Source organism: Quercus lobata, chromosome 5, assembly GCF_001633185.2.
Source record: "Quercus lobata isolate SW786 chromosome 5, ValleyOak3.0 Primary Assembly, whole genome shotgun sequence".
In the NCBI taxonomy this organism is placed as follows: Eukaryota; Viridiplantae; Streptophyta; class Magnoliopsida; order Fagales; family Fagaceae; genus Quercus; species Quercus lobata.
This window is the reverse complement of record NC_044908.1, coordinates 60,813,226-60,835,044: the sequence shown is the minus strand read 5'-3', so window position 1 is coordinate 60,835,044 and position 21,819 is coordinate 60,813,226. Positions and strand designations below refer to the sequence as shown.

At 34.2% G+C, this 21,819-nt stretch overlaps 3 protein-coding genes across 5 annotated transcripts; 1 reads left to right on the top strand and 2 right to left on the bottom strand.

Annotated features, from left to right (window-relative positions):
* The first annotated feature begins 5,765 nt into the window (after positions 1-5,765).
* On the top strand, positions 5,766-13,420 carry LOC115988548 (E3 ubiquitin-protein ligase AIRP2-like). 3 transcript variants are annotated; one of them, XM_031112122.1, is made up of 7 exons: positions 5,766-5,853; positions 6,651-6,691; positions 9,807-9,877; positions 10,723-10,885; positions 10,992-11,058; positions 11,381-11,612; positions 13,040-13,420. In XM_031112122.1, exons 4-7 carry the CDS (start codon positions 10,766-10,768, stop codon positions 13,248-13,250), a joined length of 630 nt encoding a protein of 209 aa, XP_030967982.1. In that variant the 5' UTR covers positions 5,766-5,853; positions 6,651-6,691; positions 9,807-9,877; positions 10,723-10,765; the 3' UTR covers positions 13,251-13,420. The 3 variants fall into 3 exon arrangements, with proteins under 3 accessions (XP_030967982.1, XP_030967981.1, XP_030967980.1); XM_031112121.1 differs by having other exon boundaries at positions 9,804-9,877; XM_031112120.1 differs by lacking the exons at positions 5,766-5,853; positions 6,651-6,691 and having other exon boundaries at positions 9,422-9,877.
* A 3,385-nt stretch (positions 13,421-16,805) lies between these two features.
* LOC115990841 lies at positions 16,806-17,897 on the bottom strand. Its single transcript, XM_031114613.1, has 2 exons — positions 17,268-17,897; positions 16,806-17,207 (listed from the first exon to the last, which is right to left on the bottom strand). The coding sequence occupies exons 1-2, from the start codon at positions 17,895-17,897 to the stop codon at positions 16,806-16,808; spliced, it is 1,032 nt and encodes a 343-aa protein (XP_030970473.1).
* A 2,686-nt stretch (positions 17,898-20,583) lies between these two features.
* On the bottom strand, positions 20,584-21,170 carry LOC115990840. The gene is made up of 2 exons (XM_031114612.1): positions 21,155-21,170; positions 20,584-21,095 (listed from the first exon to the last, which is right to left on the bottom strand). The coding sequence occupies exons 1-2, from the start codon at positions 21,168-21,170 to the stop codon at positions 20,584-20,586; spliced, it is 528 nt and encodes a 175-aa protein (XP_030970472.1).
* Positions 21,171-21,819: the final 649 nt, after the last annotated feature.

Here is a 21,819-nt window from a genome sequence, read left to right as displayed (position 1 = left end):
TATCATGTAGTACTTTGAGTTTTTGAGAATTTTGAATCAATGTGATAGTTTAGTCTCGGTCCCTCCAAAGTAAAAATCCCAGTTCCGCTCCTGCATGACAAACACATAATCTAACAAGACAAATTTCATACCTGATCAACGGAAGGATAACTTTATATTTGTATGTGTGTTTTGTCTCATATGAATTATCTAGGAGTAGTCTTGTAACATAATTTAGGAGTACCGTAACTTAACTTAGGAGCATTGTAACTTAATCTTGGTTTTGCATTTGTGCAATTTTGTAATCTGATATTTTTGATCCTTTGCGATATCAATAATATTGTAACTTTTTTGTTCTATTCTTTTATTTTCTTGGTTGATCGGTACTTTTGAAAGTCCTATCGGTGTAGATAGTGGCAAAGCTCATCTTTTTTGTGTGAAGTCTTGTCTTGCATATAATGACTTAATGCAAAAAACCCATTTAGAATTAGTTGGCCCTCAAACATCTATCAATCTTATGATGTAAAATTTTTAATTAAGACCTAAAAATTTAATAAATAAAATTTATTTTTAAAATATTATAGTATTTTCAAATGTTTAAAATTTTATTAATACGTTTTACTGTGTTTAGGGTAGTTTAAGATGTAAAAATTTTACTCTTTCTTACTCACTCTATCAAAATTAATATTAGAACTAATAATTTTCAAGAAAAATTCATTAACGGAATCCATTATTCAATAACTGAAGTCCAACATTGCCAAGAGAGACAATGACCATCCAAAATATGAAATTTACTTTAATAATGATTGTTTTGTTATTTTTAGAATTAAAAGTTTTAAAATCCATTTTATAAATATATGAAAATAGTCCAATTAATATTTTAAATTATATAAAAATGTTGGATTACTTTTTCTAATTCATGTATCGCTTATAAAATAGGGCAATTATTGGTTTACATTGTATTAGCTATGTAAATCTTACATGGCTGGTATAATTTATATTTATATATATGTGTGTGTGTGTGTGTGTATATATATATATAAAGAGAGAGAGAGAGAGAGAGAGAGAGAGAGAGAGAGAGAGAGAGAGGGGTTGGATTCAAGTTTTATGTTACACCACTTATATTTTATAATTGGATGAAAATTTTAATAAATCCACCGTTAGATTATACTATTTTCGTATATTCTCTATACTTGTAAAATTTCAAGATGATCAAAGATCAATAATCATGGCATCCATCAGTTGTTTAAATTTAAGTTTTTGTATTTTTAGATAATGCATAAAAGATGAGTTTTATGGATTGAATGCTAAATAACATCTGATTGGCATGCATGTTAAGAACATATAAAATATTTAATTTAGTGATGGAATTTTCAAAATATAAATTCAATAACAAGCAAGGATGGACCCAGGTGGGAGGCCAAGGGGTCCTGGACACCCTTAAGTCCAATTTTTTTTTCCCAATCATTCTATATTTCATTTTTGTAGTTGGCCCCTCTTCTTCCCGATCAGTCTAACTAACCTAACCTAAATAGCAACTATCCAACCCAAAAACTTAACAAAAATAATAAAAATATTCACAATGATGATTGGATTTTAGCAAAAAAAAAAAAACTATTTTACCACCAAAGAACAAAAAAAAAACATGTATTATTGGAGAAACTAAAACTAAATTTTTTACAACTACAGTAAACTGGTATAAATACCAGTTGATTGTAGCAAGTCGTTAAAAATAAAATATTTTATTAAGATTATATCTCATCTTTCAATTAAAAAACTCAAATTTTCTCTTTTCCTTATTATTTTAATGAGTTGTTTATATTATTTTAAATGAAATGATAAAAAAAAAAAATAGAACATTTGATATTAGGAGTATTGTAAAATGGGGTGGTAAAATAGACAAAGTAGTTTTTTGAGGTACTAAAAACTAAAATTTTTAGCATCATCATGAATGCTCTAACTTAAAAAAAAAAAAAAAAAAAAAAAAAATCCTAGCTAGCCTAGTATTAAAAAAAAACATTATTTTGTTTTTGTTTTTGTCTTTGTTGGTAGATGATTGCATCTTAATGTATTTAGAAAAAACGATTTTGTGTATTTATAATTTTTTAATACTATATGAATGTTTTTTTTTTTTTTTTTTTTTTTTTTACTTCGGCCCCCGCTAGCCTAAAATCTTGGATCTATCATTAACAAGTTATTGGGTGTTGTAATATTACTTAAAGTTACATCGAGTGTAACTTAAGATTTGAACTAATTACAACCAAGCCCAAGCCTATTCAAAAGTGACAAACTTGGTCCTAAACACACATTTTGGTCCCTAAATGCCATATAGATCCATTACTTATTCTCAGCCTCTCTTCTCTCTCCTCTCAAATCCTTATCTTCTTTCTCTCATACCTTTAGGGCGTGATTTTTTTGAGGTGAAATAGGATGGATGAAAAACTTTAGAGAGAAAATGGGAAGGAAAACTTTTTTGGAGTGTGTTTGGTTGGGTGGGGAGAAAGGAAAATAAACGGTGGGGCCTAAGTGTTTTTTCCCCAAGCTCACCAAAATGTTTTCATCCCAAAATGGGGAGAAAACTGGGTGAGGATGCATTTTTTCTAGATTGACAAAAATGCCTATGTGCAAGTGCACATGGGCTTCGTTGTTTTTGTTTTTGTTTTTTTTTTTCCTTTTTATTCTATGGGCAGTAACATTGCCTTTTCTTCTTCTTTTTTTCTATTCTTTTTTTTTTCTTGTGATTTTCTAGGGTTGGGCATGATAGTTGTTGTTGTTGTTGTTTTTTTTTTTTTTTTTTTTTTTTAACTAAACGTGATTATTTTTGGTACATAATTTTTATTTTTTTAGTAAATATGGGTGATTGCTCTTTTTTTGTGTGGTTATTTGTCACTTTTTTGTTTTAATTGGGCATCATTCTTTAACAAGGGTATGAGTAAATTTATTCAAACTTATTTTTTCCATTCCTCCACTTTTCCATTTCCAACCAAACAAAAAGGAGAGAAATTAAAATATTTTTTATCCTCCCACAACTTTCTATCCTCCCACTTTTCAACCCCTCCAACCAAATAGACCATTATTGTAACACCCCAAGCTAAAAAAAAAAAAAAAAAACGTGGTCAGTTTTTGTTTAGACCCACATGCCCCACGTGTGCCTTATCTCCCAACCACATAATTTGTAGCTAGATGCAATATCAAGCTTGATACTTATCATGATAGGTTTGCTTGGTATTGTTTAGGTTCTAGTTAATCTCCTTTGAAACTTGGAGAACTAGGCTTTTTGTGGGTTGCAAGGTAAGTGACTTCTTAATGAGATTTTTGTAAAATAATCATATTGCATAAACGTTGTTTTCGGGTTAAACACATTTCAAAAAATTATTTGTGGAACCATGTTCTCCTAAAAAGTGTCATGTGTGACCCTACTATATATGATTATATATATGAAAAGCACATCATATTTAATATTGTATATGTGGAGATGCATGTGTATTTGGCATGAAAAAAGATAAACATCTTGGAATACCTTTGATAATGGATTTCATGGATTTATGGTATTATTTGGAAATATTAAAGATGTGTTATTTAACTTGTATGATTTGGGAATTGATAGAAAATTTTATTGACAAGAAATTATTTTGAAAAATTTGGGAACTTTGTGAAATGCTCAGATATTATAAATTTTTATGAAGCTACTTGGAAATGAACTATGAGTTTCAATTTATTTAGATGTGAGCTTTATGTTGTTTTTACCCATATGCCGTGATAGGTGTGATTACCCAGCCAGATGCTGCAATCTTTGTGACATAGGTATCTAGGCACCCTGTCTTTGTGGCGGATTGATGTCTTTGTGGCACGATTGATCTCTTTGAGGCATAATTGATGTCTTTGTAGCATAATTGATGTCTTTGTGGCATAATTGATGTCTTTGTGGCATAACTTGATGTCTTCGTAGCATATTTGATGTCTTTGTGGCATAACCTGGATGTCTTTGTGGCATATCTAACGTCTCTATGACGGTTTGTCTTGTGACCTTGTGTAATCCATTTGGAGTTTTATAATATATTCATGTATTATATAAAGACACATGATTTTTAAATATTGTTTGTAAATGTGCTATAAAGCTTTGACTTGTAATGTGAAGATTTCAGTATGGTTATATATTCTTATCACGTGGAAAAGAAAAGAAAAGAAAAATCTCCTATAGTTTCTCTCTTGATGGTTCTTTTCTCATGTCTTGAACCCTTTTGGGTTTGGGGTGTGACAATTATGGTATCAGAGCTTAGGTTATGATTTTGTAGACTTTGAAATAGGAATTGATTTTGATGTAAGTAAGAGCATTATGGGTTTGATGAATCCTTTATTTGGTACATTTGTTGAAGCTTCCACATGCTATAGAGTTCTTTTGATCTTGGTTCCACACATTATTTTGTTTTTAGTGCCTTACTAAAAGTTGTGATAAGAGCCTGGAACTTCTTGATTTTAAGTTATTAACTTCTACCCCAATTGGTGATATTATATGGAATAATCTCGTGCTCAAGTCTTGTATCTTTTATTGAGGGTAGAGAGTTATTGGCTAAAATTGGTGTTGCCAGATAAGCATGATTTTTATTTTATCCTAGGCATGGATTGGCTAGGTTCTTATCATGCTTGTATGCATTTTTAGGGAGAAGGATGGGTCTATGAGATTATGTACCAACTCCCATGATCTAAATTAATCTTGTTTTGGTTACCAATAGTTGAAAATTTAGGACATACCAAAGTCAACCTTTTGGATTAGGTATGGTCATTAGAAGTTTTAATGATGTTGTTTGGATTAACTAATGGCCCTATTACCTTTATGGATTTAATGAATATGACATTTCATGATTACTTGGATCACCTTGTCATTGTGTTCATTGATGATATTTTGATTTATTCTAAGAGAAAATAAGTGGTTTGCTAAACTGAGGAAGTGTGAATTTTGGTTGAATCAAGTAGGGTTGTTAGGTTATGTGATCTCTAAGGATGGAATTACATTGAATCTTAGTAGGATGTAAGAATCATGAGAAAGATTTCCCCACATGACTTGGAGTTAGTTGCTGTTATGTCGCTTTGGAAATTTAGAGATGTAATTTGTATGAGAGATATGATATTTGTATGGATCATAAAAGTTTAGAGTATTTTTTTAACTAGAATGAGCTAAATATGGGACAACAGTGATGGCTTAAATTGATTAAGAGCTATGATTGCTCTATTAACTATCATCCCCGTAAGGCTAATGTCATGGTTGATGCACTCAGTAGAAAGTCTTCGGGTTTTTCAGTTGCTTTGCATACCACTTAGAGGAAAATCGTTATTGATATAGAAAGGATGGGAGTTGAGGTTGTATAAGCCATTTTGAGGCCTACTGGGCTAGTTGAGAGTTCAACCAACTCTAGTAAAGAAAATTAAATTGGTGCAAGGTAGGGACTCATCATTGATGAAAATCATGGATGAAGTGCATGAAGGAAAGAGACCTAAGTTTAATGTGTACAATTTTGGGGACAAAAATTTTATAAGAGGGGAAGAATATAACCCCCCAAGTTCAAAAAAAAAAAAAAAATGTGGTTAGTTTTTGTTTAGACCCACGTTCCCCACCTACCTCTTATCTCTCAACCAGATAACCTTGTAAAATATCTCTCCCTCTTGGCCGGGTACCTCTCCCTCTTATCTTGTCCTCATTTCTTTTATTTTTCTTTAAAACACAAACACAAAAACACACAACACTTCTCTCTTTCTCCCTCACACTCTCTCACCGGTCCCCACTCCTCACCACCACCTCCACCATCTTTTCTGGCAAAGTTAACCAGAAAACTCCACAGGAAAAGAGCTAAGACTCACTCATCTCTATTATTTGAGGTAAAGACTCCTAATTTTTTTGGGGGGTTTTATATGCTTTTGCTTGAGGTTTTTTTAATCTAAGTTTTGATAATGATTTTAAGTCTATAAATTGTGGTCTATGCCTTATAAATTAAGTTATTTAGAAACTATGAAAGTGAAATACATTATTTGTGAGGTTAAATACATAGGCTTGCCTAAGTAATTTCTTATTTAGTGATTTCTAATTTGTAGTTAGATGAAATATCAAGCTTGATACTTATCGTGATAAGTTTGCTTGGTATTATTTAAGTTCTAGCTAATCTCCTTTGGAGCTTGGAGAACTAGGCTTTTTGTGGGTTGCAAGGTAGGTGGCTTCTTAATGGGATTTTTGTAAAATAACCGCGTTGCATAAACGTTGTTTTTGAGTTAAACACATTTTGAAAAATTATTTGTAGAACTATGTTCACCTAAAAAGTGTTGTGTTGTGACCCTACTATATATGATTATATATGAAAAGCGCATCATGTTTAATATTGCATATGTGGAAATGCCTAAGTATTTGGCACGGAAAAAGATAAGCATCTTTCAATTCCTTTGATAATGGATTTCATAGATTTATGGTATTATTTGGAAATTCTAAAGATGTGTTATCTTAACTTGTATTATTTGGGAATTGCTAGAAAATTTTATTGACAAGAAATGATTTTGAAAAATTTGGGAACTTTGTCAAATGCTCAGATATGATAAAGTTTTATGAAACTACTTGGAAATGAACTACGAGTTTCAATTTATTTAGATGTGAGCTTTATGTTATTTTTACCCTTGTGCCATGACAGGTGTGATTACCCAGCCAGATGCCACAATCTTTGTGACATAGGTATCTTGGCACCCCGTCTTTGTTACGAATTGATGTCTTTGTGGCATGATTGATGTCTTTGTGGCATATTTGATGTTTTTGTGGCATAATTGATGTATTCATGGCATATTTGATGTCTTCGTGGCATAACTTGATGTCTTTGTGGCATACCTTACGTCTTTATGACTGCTTGTCTTGTGACCTTGTGTAATCCATTTGGAGTTTTGTAATATATTCATGTATTACATGGAGACACATGATTTTTAGTTATTGTTTGTAAATGTGCCATTGAGCTTTGACTTTTAATGTGGAGATTTCAGTATGGTTATATACTCTTATCATGTGGAAAAGAAAAAGAAAAATCTCCTACAATTTCTCTCTTGATGGTTCTTTTCTCATGCTTTGGACCCTCTTGGGTTTGGGGCGTGACATTTATGGTTCTCTCTCTCTCTCTCTCTCTCTCTCTCTAACGGCGGTTGAAGACTTCCTCTCTTAAGCTTTGGCCATGGGCGAAACTCATGTTTCCATTACCATCTTGCACTCTCTTTGAATCAATGCCATAAAGACAGTTGGCTAGGGATTTTCAAGATTTTCCTCACCATTGCTGTTGTTATTCCTTGTTGTAGGCTCTGATCGAGTATTATTGACACTAGCTTTGGTGTTCCTTAGTTATGGATAAGAATGTTTGTATTTATGTTTCTTTTTTTTTGTTTGGGTTTGGGTTTTTGTTTGTGTTCGAAATCCACAAGCTCTGCCACCACCGCAAGTGACAAATCATACTAGTAATGCCACCAATAGTGGCCGCCAGTATTTCTACTCTTTCTTTGTTGGTTTGTTATTGGTTGATTTAGGTTGGGTTTTATCATGGTGATAAGGATTTGATGATTTTTTATTTGGGTTTGAAAGGTGGGGTTTGGGTATGGTCATTTATGGATTTGTGGGTGTTTTTTGATTTGGGCTTCGTCTCAAAATGAGTCTAATATGGTGTTTTTTTTTTTTTTTTTAATTTTTTTTAATTTTTTAATTTTTTTAATTTTTTGGTGTATGTATGATTATGAATATATGTGTATACTTTGTAATCGTAATTTTTGGGGGGTTTAAGGTTTTGTGTGTGTGTGTTTGTGTTCTATGACATGCTGCAGCTGTGAAGTGTGATTTGTGCTCAAAATGCATGCTTATAGCAACTTAATCATAGTGAATAGAACTCAATAAGATTTTAGCATGAACATAATCATTTAGTAAAGATGAGGGTTTGCAAGAAAAGAGATAGAAGAGAGGTTAAGAATAAGTAAATGGCTAAAAGCATCTCCAGCAAATTCATCAAATTTTTGTATTGTTTAGAGAATGAACAATGACTTTTACTTATATTTACTCATTTTTTCAAATACACTTTTCAACAGATTCTCTATCATATTCTCTATCTCATTTAAATATTATTTATTCATTCATTATTTATTTATTTTTTAACAACTACACATCTTTCAACATTTTTTTATTCAATATTTGATTATTATAATAGAAAAAAAATTTGAAGAATGAACAGTAGCCTATCAGACTTGATGAGCTACTGTTCATGAGCCCAAAAAAATTTTGGGTATAAAGAATCCATTGGCGTGGCTTTTTTTGGTCTCATTTTCTATTATAGAGAATATTTTGCTTTTGTATAGACCATTAGAAACGCTCTAACAGTGTTTAGGGACCAAGTTAGTCACTTTTGAAAAGTGTTGGTCTTAGTTGGCATTAGTTCAAATCTAAAGGTAATTTACTAAAATTGACCCAAAAAAGAAATAAAGGTATAATTTGAATTTTTGCCAAACTAAAAATGGATTGAATTGTTATGTAATGAATTGAAAGAATTATGTTTTATTGGGGATAACCTCCATTCTTTTTTTTTTTTTTTTTTTTCAATTTTTGGGAGAGAAACCTCCATCCAAGTTGGTGGAAGTTACAACATTGTTTTTTTTAGAATCATGTTAGAAAGAAGTTAGAATAACCGAATTAATATGCGAACTTTTGTTTTAAAAAAAGAAGCCCAAAATTTTTCCGAAACAAACAAAAATATTCCACGAACTTGTTATATTTTATTTTAAAAAAAAAATTCACGAACTGTATATAATATATATCATCTAGTATTGGATAGAATGACCTGTAATGAACGGCCTAATCAATATCCAAATAGTCAATGACTCAGTATTATACAAAAAAAAAAAAAAAAAACTCAGTATTATTATGAATCACGTGTAACACAGCCTAAACGAAATGGCAATAGTCAGTCAAATCCAGCTTAGGCTGGCATTTCTCATTGCATTAAAACAAGCGGTCGTATTCTCTTCTATTATTATTTATAGGATTTGGATATATATAATATTAATATCTTGAGAAATGTTATATTTGTCCACAATATTTTTATAATAAATTTTAAATAATAAATTGTTATAAACTATTACGGATAGATAAAAAAAAAATTTAAGTGATAGATTTAAATTATAACCCGTAACAACTTACTTCTTATTATTTATTATGAAAGTATTGTAAAAATATTACATAAAAATCACTTTTTTTTAATACCTTTCTTGATTTGCTAATTTTCCTATGACCAAACCAAATACATGTTTAAATAAGAAGCAGATACACCTACTCAACATGATCACAATTCATTATAATTAATAGTTTAATACCACAACCAAAAGCATTGAAAGCAGTCAAAATTGGAAAGTTTCAAAAGAAAAGAAAAAGAAAAAGAAAAAGAAACTTTCATTGGATAATGACAATAATGACTCATTAATATCAAAAAAAAGAAGAAGACAATAATGACTCATTGAGTAAAAATTAAAATAAAAAATTCAAATTCCAACATAGTTACATAGACCAACCACTCTGTCTCTCCAGAGTCTCCTTCTCTCTCTATATCTGTTTTCTTTTTTTCTTTTTTTCTTCTAGACTGCAAAGACCATTCTTTGTTCAAATTCAAACACCCCAGTAAATTGTCCAAGGTTGTATGCATAAATAAACCTCTTCTGGGTTTCTTTATTTGTGATCATCTCTGTCTCTCTGTGTGTTTTTTTTTTTGTAAATTCCACACTTTATAGGAAGAACTGTAATCTAAGTGACAGAAATGTTGGATTCCTATCAGCAGCTTGTTGCTGGTCCTCTTTACCAAGAGTCACTCGAGAATCTTCAGGCTGATATTCAGCATGCCAATGCACTGTAAGTTCTCTCTCTCTCTCTCTCTCTCTCTGTATTTTGTTTCTTTTTAAATTGGTATTTGGGCTGAATTGTGAAATTGGGTCTTATTTGATGTGCGAAATTAATTGGGTTTTTTTTGAAATTTAGTAATAGGCTTCTGGTATCTTTTGTTTGGTGAACTTGTATTTGTGGTTTTTGATTTTTTTTGCAATGTGATTCTGCTTCACTTTTTTGGTGCTGAAACTGTTATATTATTGGAAAACCCAGAAGGGCTGGATGACTATTTTTTCAGTTTGTCTTCTTTTCTTTTTTCTCAATTCTGGTTTTTTCTTAAAAGGTTGGCTTTTTATATTAAAAAGTCAAATTTCCATGCATTTTATTTATACTGATACTGATATTAATCACTTAGAGTTGTGTACACCCCAGTTTATAGATTTTAATGCTAGTTTGAGTAATTGGCATGCTTTCAAGTTAGGCTTCAACTCTGCTGTTTATTCAGTGGATGAAACTGTTGATTGGCTGTGATTATCATAACTTCAGTTGTTAATGGACTCAAATGAATGGTTTATGTAATCAAAAGTGGGGCTTTGCAGAATATCTGCAATGTCAGTGGCACGATATCAATAATTGAGTCATCAGTGCATAGCCTAGACCCATTTCAATTGCCAAAGGTTTTGTTATCAATTTAAAACATGTAGAGATATTGTTCTTATTTTTCTCTTGATATTGTGCTGAGTTATTTTATTTTATTTTATTGCAACCGAGCTGTTGATCCCTGGAACGGTCACTGAATTATTAGACCGGCCAAGATATGGTTTGTAAAATGAAACAACCTTTGATTGGTTTGAATTTAAATATGTATGCAGGGCAGCTTCCATTCCAAGAGGCAAGGGTGGTGCGTGTTTTCAAATGAAATTGGTTTACAATCACTTGGCGCCTATTTTACTGTTTTTTCTTCAATGGATTGATTGCTCATGTACATGTCTACTTTCAAGTTATTTAAACCTTTTTCACGTAGTTGTATTTAAGGTTAGTTTCTACTTCTGCACTTATGCATTACTATGCAAATCAGAATATTCGATGGTTCCCATTTTATTGAACTTAAATTATGTTTCTTAATTTCTTTTTTACTTAGGTTTACTCAGATGGGAGGCCAAATATCTCCTCATGCGGAAGGAAAGCTACCATTAGAGACTTCTATTGTATGTATTCCATCTTAAATTCTTTATTGTACTAGAGGGCTGTTGGCTGTCATACAGAGATATGAATAATTTGCAAAATGAGTGTATTTGTCAATAAATTAGTAGTTTCATTTTAGGATTTTGAGAAGTAATGTTTAATTCTCAATGAGTCTGTGAGCCTGCTATGACTGCAATTTGCTTCAAACCAATTTGTTCTAAAAATTACATGCATTCTTTCAAATTTTAAATAATGTGAAATTTCGGCTAGAATGATTACAGTATACCATTCATGCACTATTTTTTTCCTTCACTAATCATGTTTCCCTTGAACCTTAAACTGCAGCTGTTATATTACCATCTCTTCAGCGTCTCCATTGTGACCCTGACAAATTGGAAACTACTCAAGAGGAAGTCAATGGCTTAGAGATGGTAGTCAGAAAGAAATTAGAGGATAAGAAGCTTTCAGATGTGGACTTGGAGAGAGAAGATGAGTGTGGGATCTGCTTGGAGCCTTGCACCAAAATGGTTTTGCCAAACTGCTGTCATTCCATGTGCATCAATTGCTACCGGGACTGGTAATTCCTATCTCATTTTCTTCCTTTTCTCTCAGGGACACAACCACATATTAGCCTATTTGGGTGATGGAGCCATGGCCCCCCAAAATTTTAGGAAATTTTTAAAATATATATTAAAAGTTTTAGTCTTTTAAGAATGTACCCCCTCCTCCTCTCTCCCTCCCTCCCACCCCCCACCCCCCCACCCCACCCCCACCCCCCCCCCCCCCCCCCCCCCAAAAAAAAAAAAGACAGTAACTGGCCCAGCAAATATGTTTGGATTTTTTTTTCTTCAAACAGATGCAATGATCTCTAATAGGGTTTGAATTAGGTGGAAGGGTGAATGAGCTATGGTTCCCCCAAACATCTGAAAAATAAATGCATCCCTTATATAAATTTAATTAAAAAATAATAATTTCTTATGTTTTGACCCAAAAAATTATGAGCTCCCCCTTCAATGACAAAAATAATGTCTAATTCTCTTAGATTCAAATATTCAACCTGCTAGAATTTTATAGAAAATAAATATTATCTCATAAAATGGGCATAAAGGTATAAGTGCATTACAGAGACAATACAAATGTCCAATTCACAATCAATTTTTTTTTTTTTTTTTTTAAATGAATAAAGTTAAGTCATTAAAGTCTTTAATATTGTATGATGATTTTTAATGAAGTTTTATGCAATCTTACATGAAAGGATGGTATTTCATTAAAACTTATAATGTTAAAAAGTCCAAAAGAGGAATTGAATCAGTAACTTCCCATGTGTTGTTAGTTTAGTTCTTTCTTAGAAAGTAGGGAGTTCCACTAACACTTTACAAGCAAACACATACATGAACATGCGTGCATGGATGTAAAAATGTAAGTGTATGCCTTACACATACACTTGAGCACACACACATATGGAGAAACTAGAACAGGGCAGTGCAATGGGGCTCTGTCAAGTTGATGTGGCCATCCTTTTTTGTGTATAATAATCAATTATTTATGGATCTATACCATTCAAACAAAACTACAAAACAATAAGGGTAGACAATTTTCAAATTTTGCTTGAATCAATTAAGTAAAATGATTTATATCTTTGGTTATATTTGTACAGGAAATATATTGCATTTGCAATTATGAGCTGAGAAAAATAATCATCATTTTCTTGTAAAAATGAGCATGGAATCGATATTTTTCACCCAACTATTTGGTGCAAAAGAGATTCTTAACCTATTGAGTGGTCTAAATTACAATAAAGCTTAACCATTATATACAAAAAATGGTGTGGCTTTGTCAACTTTGATGAATATGGTTTAATTATGCCTTGATGCTATAATCCTGCCTCCAAGTAAAATTTCCTGTTTTGTCTTTATTTGCTATTAACTGTGAATTTGTGATGGAGAAGCTGTAAGTCTTAACTCTTAAGAGTTGACACCCTTCCTTACCTTCTATATTTCACAGGAACACCAGGTCAGAGTCTTGCCCATTCTGCCGGGGAACTTTAAAGAAAGTGAACTCAGGGGACTTATGGGTTCTGACATGCAGTAATGATGTGGTAGACACTCAAACTGTGTTGAGGGATGATATATTGCGCTTCTATCTTTTTATAAACAGCCTGCCTAAGGATATCCCAGATGCTCTGTTTTTTATGTACTACGAATACTTATTTTAATCTGATAGGCAAGAAGAATGATGTACAGAAAGAGGAAAATGCCAAGCAGTGGCTGCACATAGTCTGCTGAGGTTTTCACGTGGAAAATTTTACTCCATTTTTTAAAAGAATAATGTATATGCTGTGTAAGTGACCCAATTGTTAATATTGAAATGCACTTCCTCCTAGTATGATATTGTTTACTGTCTTCATTTGATGATGGTGCAAGAGGTTTGGGCTATCTCCGATGTGATTTCTTGCATTACAGTGAGAAGATCATCAGCATAGCTGAAGTAATGTCCGTGATTTTTAGTTTATTTCTTGGAATTTGATAAATGCATTATTACCAAATGCTGCTGATGAAACAACCAGAGTAATTCCTTTTATTAGGATACTATTGGTTGTACAAATCTTTCTTTTGAAAGTGACTCTGAATGCTCTTTAGTTAGTGCAGGCCTATACTATTACAGAACAAGGATGCCTTGTTAAAATATGAACATGTTGAGCATGTTCTTGTTCACACATTTTCAAGTGCTACCTGCTTTGTATGAAATGTGCAATTTGATTTATACTTGCAAATTGCAATGCACAGTTGAACAATTGTTATAGTATTCGATTCCATCTTGTGCATTGACTCTTATCCATACCATCATATATAAAGGGAAAATTTCATGTGGTCCCTCTCTCTCTCTCTCTCTCATATTTGTCCACTTCTATAAAAATGAAAAAGAGCATCTTGTTCATGCGCAGCACGTGTAGGAAGCTAGTCTTTTTTTTTTTTTTTTTTGATAAACTTCAATATATATTAACTAAGAAACTTAGAAACAAAGAGGGGCATCTTTCTTACAAGCATCTACCATACTGGGAGATTGCCCGAAATGAAAAAACAAGACAAATTAGACTCAATAGCAAACTTTGCAGTTACATGGGCAGCATTGTTGCAAGACCTGTTGACCCAAGCAAAAGAACAAGCAGGAAAGGACTCAGCAGCGAATAAAATGTCAGAAATCAAACTCTTAATAACCCAATCTGGACAGCCCTTAAGTTTCAGGACCCCATCTAAGCAAACCTTACAATCACCTTCAAAAGTGACAGAGAGCCATCTTTCTCGGCTAGCAAGCTAAACTGCCCAAAGTAATGCTTCAGCTTCGGCTTGGAGAGGAGACCGTTTGGATATAACTTTAGCCCATACCTTTATAACAGCACCTCGATAATCTCTAGCCATGACAGCTAAGGCAGCTTTCGAATTAGAGATAGCTGCATCAAAGTTGATCTTGATTGTGCCCAATGGAGGTTTAGACCAAGTTTAAGGATGAAACAACGGGACAAAGTGAGGTACTGGTTTGGGGAAAATGATAGCGCATTCTTGGATTTTGGCATGTACTCTGTGAATTGAGGACTGAAGGTTTGCCTTCCCTTTGTGGTTACACACCATGCTTCTAGTATACCAGATTTCTTCCATAGTGTAAGCGAAATACAAGGATACTAACCATTTATGGTGCGCTTGCCAAAGTGGTTCGGGAGGGTTGAAAACCAGATTGATAATGTCCGTTGCCGTTGTTAGTTGTGCTTCGTCAACCTTGAATCCCAAGCATATGGAAAACCATAGGGCTCTTGCCCCTGGACAATGGAAGAAGAGACAAGCAAACGATTCTGCCTCCTGATTACATAGCACACAACAAGGATCTTCCACCTCCACACGACTGCTTAAATTTTCCTTTATGGGCAAATCATTGACAGCAACTCTCCAAAGAAACATTTTAATCCTTTCCGGTCCTTTCATCTTCGACAGCTTTTTCCAATCCACCTCTAGATTAGTTGGTTGGGATGGTAGTTGGGATATTTTCCTGTAAGCAGATTTTACAGAGAAGCATCCTTTGGGGTCCGGTATCCATATAAGCCTATCAGGGTGGGGTCTTGTCTGTAAATGGATGCAGAGGATAGCTTTGGTAGAACTTGGATCAAATAATTCGAGGATTAAAGGTGCTTTCCACTTTCGCAGGTCAGGGTCGATTAATTGGGATACCTTGGTCGCTACTTGCGGTGTGGATGCAGTTTTTGGGGCTGGTGTGAACCCCTGAATCCATGACACCCACGAGTCAAGCCATATATCAACAGATTTTCCATCTCCAATAAGGTAGCATGCACCTTTTGATACAATAGACTTTGCTTTCTCAATTGCTTTCCAAATAGGAGATGCATTCTTTGGTGCTTTTGCCCGCAACCAGTCCTCACTTACCTTGTACTTCAGTCTAAGAATCCTCATACAGGTGCTATCCCTTTTAGACGCTATCATCCAGGCCAATTTGGCCAACAATGCATTATTCATCTCCTTAGCTTTTTTGATCCCAGTCCGTCATGACTTCTCGGATAATAGAGTTTGTCCCAGGCACTCCACGCTATAAACCTGCCCTCCCTCTAACTTGGCTTCCACCAGACTCTTCTAGTTAGAGAATCCAACCTATCACACACCTTGTTAGGGATACTAAAGGTTGACATAGCATAATTAGGTAATGTTTGTGCCACTAAGTTGATGAGGGTTCTCCTCCTTGCCCATGATAAACACTTGCTTCTCCATCCCAAAAGTTTAGACTCAAGCTTATCTATGAGGAAAGTAAAATCCTTACATGGGGATCTGGATAAGAATAATGGTGCTCACAAGTATACTGCATCTTTTTTGAGGTTTTTCATCTGGAGAATGCTCTTTATTGTTCTTCGGGTCTGGCCTTGTGTGTGTTTGGAAAAATAGACTATAGACTTGCCCATGTTGATAGCTTGACCTGACCATTTGCAATATTTATCTAGAGTTTTCATCAGAGTTGCTGCATCTCTCCTAGTAGCCTTTGAGAACAATACAATGTCGTCGGCATACATGACGTGAGTGATAGTTGGTCCCCTGATACTTGTTTTGATGCCGCTAACATTTTTCAAGCTTAGTTCATGATCCAACAGCCTTGATAAAATTTCTTGGCCCAAGATGAACAAGTAAGGGGACAGTGGGTCTCCTTGCCTTAACCTTCTACTTAGCTTAAAGGATTCAGATTTACCCCATTCACCGACACCTCAAAAGAAACCGAGGAGATGCAAGCTATAATCCATTTGGTGAAAACTTCATTGAAACCAAAATGCAGCAATACAGCTTGAATGAACTTCTAGTTAACCCTGTCATATGCCTTTTGGAGGTCAAGTTTGATTGCCATCAGACCAGGCTTTGTTTTTCGTGTTTTAAAACTGTGCATTATCTCTTGAACAATAATTTGATTCTTAGCAATCCATCTACTTTGGATGAATGCCGATTGAGTAGGAGAGGTCCAGCAGGGGTCGCAACTTTGCAACTAGAAGCTTGGAGATGATTTTATAAACTACGTTACACAAGCTGATTGGCCTGAAATGGTTCACAATTGTCGGGTTAGAAATGTTGGGAATAAGGACAATTAAGGAGTTATTTACCTCTTTTGGCATGGAACCCATATAGAAGAAGAATGTGACTGTCTTGATTATATCATTACCCACAGTAGGCTAGAGTTGTTTATAAAATAGTACTGGAAAAACATCAGGCCCTAGGGCCTTTAAATCCTACATCTGGAACAGGGTGTCTTTAATCTCCTCTGGTGATGGAATTCTTTCTAGCATTTCATTCTCTTCTTCAGTGATACAAGGGAGAATGAGGTGTTCAACGTGCTCTGGGAAGTCAATATCTTCTTTGAATAGGTCAACAAAATTGTTCCTGAATAGCTTTCTTATTTGGTTAGAGTCATGAATCCAAGTTCCATCTTCTTTTTTGATAGCATCAATGTTGTTGTTCCTTCTGCAAATGATCATGGACAGATGGAAGAACTTGAAATTCTTATCTCCAAGCTTGAGCCATAATTCCCTTGATTTTTGACGCCAAAGGATTTCACTTCTAATCAACCACTCGAATAGCTCTGCTTGCAAGGATTGTTCTGCTAGTTCATTCACTGGACTTGGGTGTCTAATCTGTATTTCTTTGATTTTCTAAAGCAGATTATTAATTTTGTCTTGACAACGGCCAAAAACCTCTTTGTTCCATTTGCGGAGCGCATCCCTTGTAGCAACTTGTTTTTTATACAACTTAACAAAATCTAACCTGTGAACTTCTTTGTTCCATGTACTTTCAATCACTGGTTTACATCCTTCATCTCTAAGCCATACTGCCTCAAACCGGAATGGTCTGTGAGCAAAACTATCAGCTAAGCAAGTATCCAACAAAATTGGGGCGTGGTTTGAATTGATTGCACTGAGGTGCGAAACTGTTATTTTTGGGTAAGCCAACCTCCAGGAAATGCTGGCCACTCCTCTATCAAGCCTTCTTTTAATTACTGCATTACCCCATTTACCTTTGGCCCAAGTGAACTTATTCCCGGAATATCCAAGGTCGACAGAATTGAGATTGAACATCAGCTCCTTGAGGTAATTTGTGGTAGAGGAGCTACCTTTACAACCCCCAATTTGTTCATCTTCATTCAGAATGCAATTGAAGTCTCCCACACATACCCAAGGGCCTTGGTGAGCTGCTAAAAGCGCCAACAGATTTCCCCACGCCTTTTTCTTCTTAGTGTAGTATGGTGGACCATAGAACCTAACTAGGAGCCAGTCTAGTATGGAATCAGAGATTTTGATAGCGATTAGGCTCTTATTAAACTCCATCTCCTTTATAGTCACACCATTCTTCCATAGCATACACAGCCCACCTGCACGACCCTTAGCTTCCCCAACAAATTTATTATCGAATTTAATGACATTTTTGACAACAAATTCTTAATGACTGCCTTTAGTATTTGGCACAAATGGTATCTCTGTGCCCTCCCAATCCTTGGGATGTTTTGTGGCTTCACTTGTAGCCTCAGTATTTAATAATTGTTGCAGCTAGAGTTTCATCTTATATTGTCAATTTATTTCTTGATAGAATGTTCTAGTTTGTAGTTTCTTTGTTTCTCTTGATGGTCTTCTGCAGTTTACTCTGTTGCTGATTCCAACAGAGGAACTGTAGTTGTGATTGGTTTGGCATAATTACTTATGTAAATAATTTAGCAATTTATGCTCAACGATGTTGGTTACAGCTATTTACTTCCTGCTGAAGATGTTCAAAGAGTGAAAACTCAATACTTGTTTAGACACACACACACCCCCAAAAAAAAAGGGGAAAAGAAGAAGAAGAGAGATTGAATTTTTAAGAAAAAGATACTAGAACTTCCTTTGCCAATTTTAAATACGTATGAATATGATCATCACTCTCTGAATGAGGCTTGTTTCTCCTCCCATTTGTTTTAATGATTTAGCCTTGCTGCTTAGACAGGCAAACTGTGTTGGCTTTTCTCCTCCGTTTCCTTGCTCCCGATCCCAATTCAACTGTTGACAAGAGCTGGTTATAATAACTACCAATTTATGTAAACCTTGAATGTTGTTCTGGTTAATTTCCTGATCCTCATAATGATGAATATACAACTTGTTAAGTTTGCAAATGGCTCTCTCACTTATGTCCCATTAATCTCAAACAAAGCTTCTACCTTTGCATGTGTGGGTGCCATGTATTCTGTTGGAATCAATACGCAAATATTGGCCATGTCACAAAGTGAACAGCAATATGCCCCATAGACTGAAAGCACCAAATGCAAGACCAACAAACTCTTCCATCGACACTCAAAAAGACATCTTTACAATACTAGTTACTTGGCATTGTTGCCACCCTTCTAAAACTTCAACTCTTCTTAAGTCTCAGGTTGAGTAAATTTGAGAGCTTCAGCCATTATACTTGCACCTCTTTGTGACGGGTGAGTGGGCTTGGCAAATCTCCCCAACCCAAGGTTCCTTAAAAATACACGATGGGCTCAAAATAAAGCCCAATATCTAGCCCATAAACAACTTGACTATTTAAGTATGCCTAGTCGTATCTTTATTTTATTTATTAAATAAAATTTAGTTATAATTCTTTAGATGTATCATGTAATACATTGGATTTCAAAATTAAATTCAAATACATGGTTACGCTGACCAAATGAAGAAAAAAACATTGTTAGCTAAGGGTGCATCTACATGGATTGAGATTTGAGGAGGTTGGAGGTTTGGATGGTGATGATCTGGTCATAATTGTATTCATGTGCTTTGCATCTGAGGCATTCAAGCTGCTACCTACCATACCTTTTTCCTTAACTACTTGGGCTTCATTTACATAATTACATGTTTGCTTCAACTTGGGTCCAGAATGGGATTGTAATTAGCTTCATCTCTAGTAATTTAATTACAGACTCTAGTTGGTTGCTGATAAATTCAAAGTGTGATACAAATACTCAAGGGAACCCAAAAAAAGAAAAATACCAACCAACCAACCAACAAAGAAAGTAATGGGGTTTTTAGTATGCGTATGATTCTGTTCATCACAATTATGTTAAATGAAAAATACATAATTTTTTTTTAAAATTATCATTTCAAAGATTGGAGTATTATTCATTACGGTTTTTCTCCTTCCTTTCGTTTTGTTTGGCCTAACATCACATATTCACAGGATCCAATTATCATCTTTAACCAAGGAGGAAAAATTAAAATATTATATATATTAGCTAAAGTGGAGTGGGTTTAGCATTGGAATCAACTAGGAGAAAAATTCATGTTTATTTTGGTATAAGAGCCTACTTTTTCTATTTTACATAACCATTTTTCAAAAACACCAACATCAGTTTATATATATTTTATACTACATTTTAAAAAAATTATTTATTTATCTCTCTCTCTCTCTCTCTCTCTCATTGTGTATATTAGTAAAGAAGTATTAAAAAATAGATTTGCATGTGAATAGTAACTGTGTACATGGTTACTGACTTACAATTGCAACAATCCAAATTTACACAAGTTTTGATTGATTGAAGTGGAGGATTTTTGAAGTTGGATGTGTAAAATTTAGCTCTTATTAGAAGTTCACTTATGGTTGTTACATATTTTTATTTCTTTTCATCAATAAAATTTCTGCCTTTTAACACCCCCCCCCCCCCAAAAAGTTCACTTTATGGACTTCATTCTCCATTTCTCCTCTTCTTTCTTTCTTCAAGAATGAGATTTTATCAGTTGAGTGAATTAGAACCTTCAAATTTTAAATTGTTATAACTGCCTTTTTAGCTGTTACCTAATTACCGCTTGATAGGTATATGTTTCAGATATTTCTTGTTACTCAACTGTTTGACATTTGTTCCCTTTACGAAATTCTTCCCTTTTTTGTCATGTGTCACAACATATTTGTGTGTGATAATTTAATGGAAAAATTGCAATGACTTCTCCTTTAAGTTTATTGAAATTACACCGACCTCTCTCATTTTTTGAAAACGACATCAAATGTCATTCATTAATTAAAAACGATGATAGTCAAAATACAGGGCTCAAATGCTGGTGGTGGGGATTCCTCCAGCCACACTAATTCATCCCCTACATTCTTAGCAAAACAAGCAAGTGCGTGTGCTACACCGTTTGCACTGCGTTTAACAAAACTAACAGAATAGCTTCGAAAACCTGCTGCAAGGCACTGGATGTCCTCATAGATGTGACCCAAACGTGATCTATTGGCTTTCCCAGTTGAGATAGCCCGCATCACGTTCAAGCTGTCTCCTTCCAGCACCACGTCCATGAAGCCAGCGTCGACAGCAAACTCCAATGCTTTACGACAGGCAAGCAGTTTCGCTTCTTCACTATCCTGTACCGGTGGACCTTTGGCTGCTAGGGATGCCATGACTTCAGCCCTCTCATTGCGCACCACCACTCCAAAACCTGAAGCATTTATCTCTGCGAAAACCGCCGCGTCGACATTTATTTTGTAAGAGTAACCCGTTGGTGGCTCCCACTGCTGCACCTGTTCAACACCTGACTCATTTTTTAAGTTGTACAGGATAAACTCCCTTTACATAATAAACTGCACTTACGCTGGGTATAAGCCATTTTTACCCTCATTTTCTAAGTGAAAAAAAATTATCATTTGACTCTTCCATTTAAAACTTACAAAATTCTCATTTTATCCTTCTTTCAAACCTTCTTTTTCTTGTTTTCAAAAAAAAAAAAAAAAAAAAAACCTTCTTTTTCTTGGTATTAGTGCGAAATTTATTTATTATTTTTGGTCGCAAATGAAATCATGGTATTATGGTTACCTGGTCACATTCTTTCTGTCTCACCACTCACCAGCCAATAACTTCTTCCATAATACTCAAAAACTCCAAAGGGATTACTCCGTAAGTCCACTTTTTACCTGGGATCGCATTTCTTATTCTCCTTTTTAGTTATGTTTGTATATCAGGTTAGAAAAATGTGCCATTAATTTTTTTCCAAAGATAATGAAATGGGCTTTTTTCCCCTAATTTCTTTTTAATTGTTAATTTTTATGTTTAACCGAGCTATGTTGATGTTATGCCAACACACCATTGAAGAGCATGGACCCCCCTCCCCTCTAGTGTAATTGAGGGTATTCAACTCCTGCCTCAGATACCCATAGATCAGATGTGTCACAGAGTTATGGAATATCTATTTGGGAAAAACTTATTTAATTTTTTGCTAAAAATATTATAGATGTAAAATAAAAGTTAAATAAAATTCT